General features: G+C 39.8%; 1 protein-coding gene across 2 annotated transcripts; it reads left to right on the forward strand.

Annotated features, from left to right (window-relative positions):
- The first annotated feature begins 1,204 nt into the window (after positions 1-1,204).
- On the forward strand, positions 1,205-4,641 carry LOC147324295 (uncharacterized). 2 transcript variants are annotated; one of them, XM_086297962.1, is made up of 5 exons: positions 1,205-1,502; positions 2,242-2,317; positions 2,417-2,572; positions 3,009-3,098; positions 3,542-4,641. In XM_086297962.1, exons 3-5 carry the CDS (start codon positions 2,468-2,470, stop codon positions 3,755-3,757), a joined length of 411 nt encoding a protein of 136 aa, XP_086154088.1. In that variant the 5' UTR covers positions 1,205-1,502; positions 2,242-2,317; positions 2,417-2,467; the 3' UTR covers positions 3,758-4,641. The 2 variants fall into 2 exon arrangements, with proteins under 2 accessions (XP_086154088.1, XP_086154089.1); XM_086297963.1 differs by lacking the exon at positions 1,205-1,502 and having other exon boundaries at positions 1,664-2,317.
- Positions 4,642-9,368: the final 4,727 nt, after the last annotated feature.

The raw sequence follows: 9,368 nt of genomic DNA on the forward strand, positions 1-9,368 counted from the left end.
TACATGACAATAAGGTGTGATAAAACAAACAAACAAACAAAAACATTCATGGAAGAACAGTATGTGTAGTTATGAAAGAAAGAAATGGCTTTTAACTGAACTTTTGCAATTTGTTAATGACATACGAGGTCAAATTATAACACAAGTGTTTATCCCTTTTCTATAAATGTGCTTTTTATGCTCTAGTTTTCAGTATTTTCTTGTGCAGTGTTTCTTTTGTTGAGTAGGAACATTAACTATTGAAATTCCTTGATTGTGTTTTTTTACTCGTGTTGTTTTCTACTGAAGATGATGCACTCAGATGTTCTGAATAAAAACAGGATGTCATGCAGAAGATGTTAGAAGAAGACTTTCATGGTCCTGAGTCTGTGGGGTCAGTGGTTTTGTTTTGATTGTTATTATCTTTTGTTTTGATTTAATTCTGATTAAGATTTGCTAGTTTGAAGGTTTGGGTTCTGTGTTCCTTCTGTACTGTCTTAGTTTTGTGTCTCTGTGTTCATGTCACTTCCTGTTTTATTTTGGCAGTGCCATGTCCTCCTGTCTCCCATTCCCTGATTGCCCTGTGTGTATTTAAGCCCTGTGTTTTCTTGTGTGCGTTGCTGGTTCGTCTGTGTATTTCCCTGCATTTTGTGTGTAGTTTCCCTGAATCTCCATTTCTGGTCTTTTCTTAGTTTCTAAGTTGGTTATTTTAAAAACAAACTCTAATTATAGAGTGCAGACTGATAATGTACACAGCAAATCCAGCATGTCCACATTAACAATGTGGACATGCTTGATTTCACCACTATTAAAGTGTCTATATGGGTCCACACCAGAGAGTGTTAATTTAGCTCTTTTTGGAGAGTTGGTACGTTAACTCTGATTTAGTGTTAAACACCAAATCTGTCTGGAGTTGATAATTTAACACTTACTAGGTGTTAAGAGTTTATATATTAACTCTCAAAGAGTATTTTAGTTTAACTGCGTAAGAGTTATCTTCTAATTAATTCTAAAAAGCGGGAATTTTCCTGTTCTGAACTTCTAGAAATTTCTTTTGGAAATAAACATTTACTAAAAAGACGCAAGGCAGTGGTGCCGTTCAGGAGGTCGTCCACAGCGGCGACGACGCCCAACTACACTCTAAAAAATGATTCATGGGGTTAGTAAGTAAAGCTTAAAATTAATAGCTTTTTCTGCATAAAAAATTAAGTTTATTGCATGTACACATTGTAATCAGTTGATAACTTAATTTAATGAGTTGGTCGAAATGAAAATAAAGAAAACAGTCTTAGCTCAGTAATATATCGATTTTGAACAGACATTTCTGTGTTAACTTAACATGAAAGTGTATTCAGTTAATACAACTTAAAAATCTCGTAAGCGTCCTTTAAAAGCTGAGTACAAGGCTGACTTGCCCGGACATGTTGTGCTCTCAGACCACTGATCGAAAGAAACGGAGGCAAAGAGAGAAAGCAGAGAAGCGGCATTTTGTACGGAACATTATCAAACGTTAAAGCTTTGTGGTGAGTACAATTTTTTGCCTTGTTTTATTCACAGCAGCTAATAACTCTAAGTTTAACTCTATCAACACGCACTGCAAGAAATCCTTTTTACACAACACTAAACTCTTCCTCGGCGAGTGGTGGTGATAAGCTAGTAACCTTACACTTCTGGCTAACTTGTGAAGTAATTCGACCGTAACATTAGTCTTTGTTAAGTTTTGTTTTACGGTGGCAGCCAAATGGTGTTAATTGACACTGAGCTTCTGTAGCAGTAGTTTTAACTCTGCAAAGACAGGGTAATACATGTTTTTCTTCTTTCTACTTTGAAATCGTTGCAGCGTTGATGAAGGTTTGACCAGCAAAAGGCTGGGCCGTTTTACATTCATGACTAAACAAATGTAGGTTACTGAGTATACATTCGGTTTAACATCGATGCATTTTGATGTTTAAGTCCTAGAGTTATTTTTATGTGAGATTGAAGTTTGTTAATTGAGCCCTAGCTGAAGAACAGCCTGTGTCAAAGTTCAGTCAAAAAACGCGGGCGAGGAAGCGAACGCCATGTTGTAGAAACGCCACAGGAAAGATCTTAAGTAACATTCATAAACTAGTTGTTTTAATGACATTACATTGAGTGTGCATTAGCACATAAAATATAATTTTGCTCTTTTGGGTGTTAACTGCAGATACATAAGCGCAGTTGTATCACTTAAGAAAAAATATCTTTGATTTGGAAACATAACATAACATTCTCCATTCGCAGGCAGGAAGTTGTCAATCAAGCACCAAAAATCAATGACCTGAAAGAAAGATGGCCTGCTCTTTTTGATGCAGTTCAGGTAAATATTTTTCCATAAGATAATTTGCAGTATGTATTCTTTTAAAGTAAATTGTATACATTAACATGTTGTGCCTATTTGTGCCTTTTTTTTATACAGATAAACCAAGAATTCAGAAGGATCACCACTGTTAACCTGGAGACAACATTCATGGCAAAGCTGGACCAGTACTCTCAGAAAATAATGTCCTTGCTGTCCTCAAGAGGAGGGGCTGCAAAAATGCGCATTCGGCGCATCCAGAACATGCTGCTAGAGGTATGAATGAATGAAATGTAGTTTATTTCAAATAGGATAATCCACTTTTTTTTCCAATAGGTGATATTGAGTCTTAAAAGGTAGCTGTTTACAACTCAACTATGTCAAATTATTGTTTAGAGCTTGAGGCACAAATATCAATTAAAACTATAAATACTTAATAATAAAACAAATTATAGGTGATGTGGATCATGATTGGCAGAGTAATTTGCAAGATTTTGCAGTTTTTCTATTTGTTACCTGGATTTTTCAAGTTCATGAATTGATCATTTCAGAGAAATGATCAATTCATTATTTTGATTATCACTGGAAATCTATAATTGGTACAGTTCAGGCCATATAAAGTCAATCCTTTTTTTTTTTTTTTTTTTGGATGTAATTATCAAAAACCCATCCTCCTCGAAGAACAGTTCGACATTCTTTTTCTTATTCACAGGACGATTCTGTGGAGAGAAGGCGAGAGGTCGCTATCCGTGGCTTAGTGGTGTATCTCAGGGAAAAGGAGGAGGATCTCTTCAAAGAGCAGGTAAATCAGACATGACTATACTTTGTATTAGAGGTACGATCTAATCTATTATTAATTGATTTCTAAATTAATCGGCAACTATTTTGATAATTGATTGATCGGTTTAAGTAATTATTTTAGAAAAAGAAGTCCAAATTCTCTGGTTTCAGCTTCATAAATGTGAATCGTTTCTGGTTTCTTTACTCCTCTATGACAGCAAACTGAATATGTTTGACATTTGAGGTCATCATATTGGGCTCTGAGAAACATTGACATTTTTCACCATTTTCTGACATTTTCTGGACCAAACAACTAATCAGATAATCGTCAAAGGAGCTTGCAAAGAGAACCTTCACAGACATAATCAGATAATCGAGAAAATTGTTAGTTGCAGCCCTATTTTGTGTTACTCTCATGTATAAGTATGATTACTTAAAACATTTATATTGATTCTGATCTACCAGGATGGTGGCGGGGATATTACCAATGAAGTGATGAAGATTGTAACCAGAGGTGCCACAACGTCTGATCCAGCCAGCGCAAGGATCATACTTGAAGGAACAGAAGTCCTAGCAGACCTGGATGTACCCAGAGCCTGTGCCTTGCTAATGGGGCTGATATATGCACTCAACCTCAGCTACCCAAAAGAACTGAAAAACACTTTTGAAAAACACTTTTGAAGTGTTTCAAAAGATATTCCTCGAGCTGGATGATCTGAAAGCCAGTCCTAAGGTAATGTCACTAAAAAGTAAACTGTTGTACTAAAAAAATGTGAAGAGTGAGGCTATCCTCAAATTAAACGGGAAATGTTCCACTGTTGTTTGCAATGTGTTGTGTTACATACTTTACAGTAGGCAGTAGGTGTAAAGTTGAGCGTTGAGCATTAAGTACACCTAGTTAAAAATAATGCACTTTAAAAGGATAGCTCGGGTCTTTTGAAGTGAGGCTGTATATGAGGTACATATGTATTGTGAGTGTATTACACACAGTAGATGGCAGTCAGTAAGCTCCACCTACGGAGAAGCAGACGGGGCCACCGGCACGCAAGATGAGCCTCCATCCTAATAAAACTGATGTCAGTTTAAATGTACATTATATCAAGAATATGTTTACTGCTTTATTTTGCTATCAGACAGCCTTTTCTGTGAGGAAAGAGAAGTTCTACTGCTTGTTGTTTCAATCGCTCTGGCCCACCAGCGTCCATGGACAAAAACAGCAATTTTACCTGACAGCACACAGGAGTTGCTGGTCTCCTGCTGCCTTGATCAGTAAGTGTAATTGTGTTATTTGGTGACTTTGGTGTTAGTTCGGGTTAGTTCAGATTTACCAAAGTCACACAAACAAACTGAGCCTATCGTGCGTGTTGGTGGCAGGAATGTGCTGACTGCTGTCTACTGTGTGTAATACACTCACAATGTACTTCATACTTAAAAAAACCTAAACTATCACTTTAACACAAACAAACTTGAATCAGAGCATGACTGTCAAAATGTTCAGTCTTTTTGAGACAGATTTACAGGGGTGTTTTATGTCATTTATTTTATGGAGACAACAATTTTGTCTGCTATTGAAATGTCAATGAGTCTGGAATGGTGGACTGGTGTTCTAATAAACAGTTTGATCATAAAACTGGAATTTCAATGTGTAATTTATTGTATAATTGTAAGTTATAAGTTATTGTAAGTTACTAGTACTCAAAAAAATTAAGGTAACAATTTGCATGGATATTTCTGAGTAGAATAAAAGTTAAAAAATAAGTTTTAATAACTAAATGGAGTAATTTTTTAAACAATTAAAATTAAGTTGGTTCAACTTAATTAAGCTTGTAGAGGACAAAGCAAATCATGTTGTTTGTACGTAAGGAATAGAGTTTGCCTAACTAGAGAACTCTTGTGGCATTTACGCTATAGTGGCTAAGCTGAAGTAACTTAAAAAGATCCATGCAAATTGTTACCTTAATTTTTTTACGTTAAGCCAGCAGATCTTTTTTTAGAGTGTAGAGGCCAGGAAAGTGGCCGGCAGAGACGAGGTGGAACAGGACGAGCTGGAACTGATGATGGTGTGGCAACCGCAGGACCAGACGAGGCAGGACCAGACGAGGCAGGACCAGATGCTGAAGCCGGACCTGGTGTGGAAGAAGCCACTGCGGCTGGACCAGACGAGGCTGAAACCGGAGCTGGCTGGGCAGCTAAGCGAACTGAGGGCTGCTGGATTGCGAAGTGTGATGACTGCTGGGCAGCTGACTGCACTACCTCAGTGGAGTTTTTAAAAGACTCGGGAAATGCTGGCTCTTCAGCCTCTAGCGGTCCAGAGTCTGCTGAGGGAGGACACGCAGACTCTGGGGAGGCCCTGGAGATTGTGTCAATATCTACAACATTACCGCTTGAAGTCTTTAAACGAGTGCCAGTAGCCCAAGAAACGAAACATTCGGGCGCACACTGAACAGTCTCTTGAGGTGGCAGTTCAGAGAATAAAACAGTCTTAATGTTCTCAGAGCTGAGGTTAATTGTCTCCGGGGTGGAAGCCGCAGCTTTAGCTGATACGGGGTTAACAGGGTCAGATGGAGCAGAAGAAACATAGTCCTTTTTATTGACATTCCCAGAAGGAGTGCGGGAAAAACTGTCGTGGTTACTCACAGCTGCTGATTGCTCTGGGAAGGGGCTGGAGTGCGGCTGTAGCGAGGAATGGTGATGGTGCCGGTGCCGTTTCCTCCTGGAAGTGGGAGTGGAAATTGCAGAGGAGAATGGCGATGGCTGAGAGACCGACTCCTCATCCTGCGCCCACATGGCCGCAAGGAAAGAGGCTAGCGAGCGACAGTCGGAGCAGACCGGAGTCGGTAGTTCACTCGGTGGCAGCGGCAAGGGGTTGATATCCTGCCGCGGCGATCGCTGTGGTGTCGCAGAAGGCTCCGTGTTCGGCTGCTGCTTCGCGGCGCGCTCTGTCCGCTGCTGCTGTTGCTGCGGAGGCCTCGGAGTGGAGTACTGCGAACGAGCAAAGGCCGCTAGCTCCCGAGCCTGAAGAACCTCCTGGGCTTCGTGCATCTCGTCAATTAAGCTCATGAATCCCTTGAGTTGGCAGAGATGTGGATTCCCCTCGAGGATTGTTCCGATAGCGTTTAATCCGATCGCCATCGCCTTAGTATCCTTTGTGTGGGAAATCCGCTTCATTAGGGCCATGACGCGGGCGGGATCGCGCTCCCGGGATGAGTCCGCTGGGTCCATGTACTGGTCGTGTCGTTCTGTCATGGTTGGCTGTGTGGCAGGCAAGCAGAAGTGGTGGACCCAAAATTGCAGGACTCTTGGAGATGGGAATAAACTGAAAACGCAGCTTTATTGCTGGAGGAAAGATTCACGAAATAAAACTTACAAAAACAAAACTCTAAACCGAGGTGCTGGAGGACAGGACATTACAAACACACAGCAAGTTGAGGGTACGACGCGACACTGACACAAAGAAACACAGGGCTTAAATACACAGATAGCAGTAATCAAGGGATGAGAGACAGGAGGGGAACACACCTGGGAGAAATCACAGCTGACGAGACAGGGGAAACGTAAACTGAGCACACTCACATACGACACAGACCTTCACAATAAAACAGGAAACTCAGACACATGGAACCAGACAAGACATTGAACTAAACAGACAGATTCACAAACAGAAGGGGTGACACCATAGACAGACAGATACAGACGCAGACTCAGAGGCAGACCGAATATAACACGTAGAACTCAAACAACAATAATAATCATGATAATAAATTGGAAAATGATAATAATAAACTTAAAGCGCTGGGTCACCGACCCAGGACCATGACAGTTTTTTATGGGAGATCGTTTTCAGGCTTCAAGCAGCACCATTATACCAACATTTCACATTCTAGACATTGTTTTAGGTGTATTTGACCAAAGGTTTGACTGAAAATTCACATGCAAGCTTTTTTTCAAGGCTGTACTATTTGCCAGCAAACAATACCTTTCAGCTAGCTAAAACAGAATATTATGCTATCAGCGAGCAACATGGCTAATGCCTTTCACACAGCTTTGTCTCAACTCCAAAAAGCCACAGAAGTAAAAGCTAATAATAATAATTGAAACAATCTTTGAAAAAAATGACTTACCAAGCATGGCAAACAACTCAAATATGTAGAGCAAAATGTTCTGAAACGGCTTCACTTCAGCTTCGATTGGAGCCTATGGTGCTGGGGGCGGAGTCTGTGAATTTACCCTATTGGTGTCATAGCCCCTGTAGGAGTTCAGAGTTAAGAGGTCAAGAGTTAATGTTTCCATTGTAACACCTCGAGATTTGACAGAGAAACACTCATTTTTAACACTCGATTTTAACTACTATCATTTTACACCTCAGAGTTACATTAAAAGAATGTGACTCTACTTAGAGTAAAATTAACTCTACTTTTGCAAGAAGACTACTAACACCAACCACCAACACTTTTGAATTTGCTGTGTACCTGTTGCCTTATGTAGGGGAGACCGGGATAGAAACTAGAGGTGGGAATCACCATACATCCCACGATACGATATTATCACAATACTTAACGCACGATACGATATTATTGCGATTTTTAAAAAAAATTTTTTTTTGCAATATTCAGATTCTGTACATAAAGGTAAACTTTATCAATATTCATTTTATCTAATATCAAAGTCTCGCACTCAGTCTTTCTCTCATTTCAGTCAGTTTTATTGTTGACAAACTGAACGGTTTGTATTACAGTCTAGTCCAACTTAACTGAATGCAACCATCTGGTACAATTATAGCTATTCTGAACTAAGCAATTTATGAAAACTATGCAGCCCATTCAGCAACTGAAGAATTTGAAGGTAAATTAAAACAAAATATAAATTTACATTAAATAAAAAAGTTTTATCCATCCATTCGCTTCCGCTTATCCTTTTCAGGGTCGCGGGGGGCGCTGGAGCCTATCCCAGCTGTCATGGGGCGAAAGGCGGGGTACACCCTGGACAGGTCGCCAGTCTGTCGCAGGGCCAACACATAGGGACAGACAACCATTCGCACTCACATTCACTCGCACATTCACACCTAGTGACAATTTGGATTATCCAATTAACCTATCCCCACAAGCTGCATGTCTTTGGACGGTGGGAGGAAGCCGGAGTACCCGGAGAGAACCCACGCAAACACGGAGAGAACATGCAAACTCCACACAGAAAGACCCTGGCCTGATGGTGGAATTGAACTCAGGACCTTCTTGCTGTGAGGCAAGAAAAAGGATCAACATGCTCTGAGCACAAAAACCTTTTTAGTAACAAAATATTGATTTCTGCTGTCCCTGTATCGATACATTATTAGCAAACAAAATATCACGATACTACACAGTATCGATTTTTCCCCCCACCCCTAATAGTAACGTGGGTCAGTTGTAACACTTCTAATTTCTCCAGTCAGGGCTAAGTTTTAAATCACGTGATTCATTCTGTACATGCCCAATTCAATTATTCTATCACTTGTGAAAAATCAGCAGCCTTTGACAAATACAGACAGTTTAAGAAGAAAAAAAAACTAATTTGTAAGCCAAAGAGTAGTTTTTTGACTTTATTTCTAATAGCATTATTTGCTTTGCAGTTAAACTCATCAAACTTAAATTATGTTATTTGTATGTCTGTGGGGATATATTCTGTGCATGTCTTTAGTGCTAATGTTTTAGCCGTTAGCTGTAATGTTAGTTAGATTGTGGCTATAAGAGTCTGGGTCAGTTGTAACAACAACAGTCTGGGTTAGTTGTGACAACCATGTTACAACTAACCCCACTATTAATTTAACTAATTTTTTTTTTTTTGTTTTCTTTGAATTACAGTATGCCTAGGTCATGGAAAAGAAAGACTGACCGAGGGGTGCCTCTCAGTATTTTGGAGAGAGCATCGGCTGGGCATAGATGGCGGGCGCAGCTACAGGCGGGTGGCGTGGTGAAATTGTTTGGTGAGTGTAATTAATTTTATGTAATTCTAAGTATAGATCCTGCCTGGAATTAGGTAATAGTAACAAAGGCAAATGAATGAACAAAGGATGTTGGAAAGAAATGACACCCACCTCTCCCACAGGGGAATTGTAGAAAAAGAGGAGAGGCAAAAGGGGTACACTGTATTTATAGTATTGCACCAAAGAAGAAGAAGAAAAGATTGAGGAGGGGCTCTAACTGATAATGAACACAACTACAGGCTTGGAGGTCCTAAAAGTCAGGTATAAAAGGAGCAGTTTGGGGGTTTAGAACACATTTTGTGTAATTATAACAATGTGATTTATGACCCTGTT

This window comes from Aulonocara sp. 'chitande type north' Nkhata Bay, linkage group LG7, assembly GCF_057382095.1.
Source record: "Aulonocara sp. 'chitande type north' Nkhata Bay isolate Kocher_YH1m ecotype deep benthic linkage group LG7, A_spYH_male_GT1.1, whole genome shotgun sequence".
In the NCBI taxonomy this organism is placed as follows: domain Eukaryota; kingdom Metazoa; phylum Chordata; class Actinopteri; order Cichliformes; family Cichlidae; genus Aulonocara; species Aulonocara sp. 'chitande type north' Nkhata Bay.

Bases quoted from the DNA above. Each gene is read 5' to 3' on its own strand.
- LOC147324295 (XM_086297962.1), top strand. From the start codon at position 2,468: ATGGCAAAGCTGGACCAGTACTCTCAGAAAATAATGTCCTTGCTGTCC. The intron at 2,573-3,008 runs GTATGAATGAAT...TCTTATTCACAG, and splicing joins TCCAGAACATGCTGCTAGAG to GACGATTCTGTGGAGAGAAG. The intron at 3,099-3,541 runs GTAAATCAGACA...CTGATCTACCAG, and splicing joins AGGATCTCTTCAAAGAGCAG to GATGGTGGCGGGGATATTAC.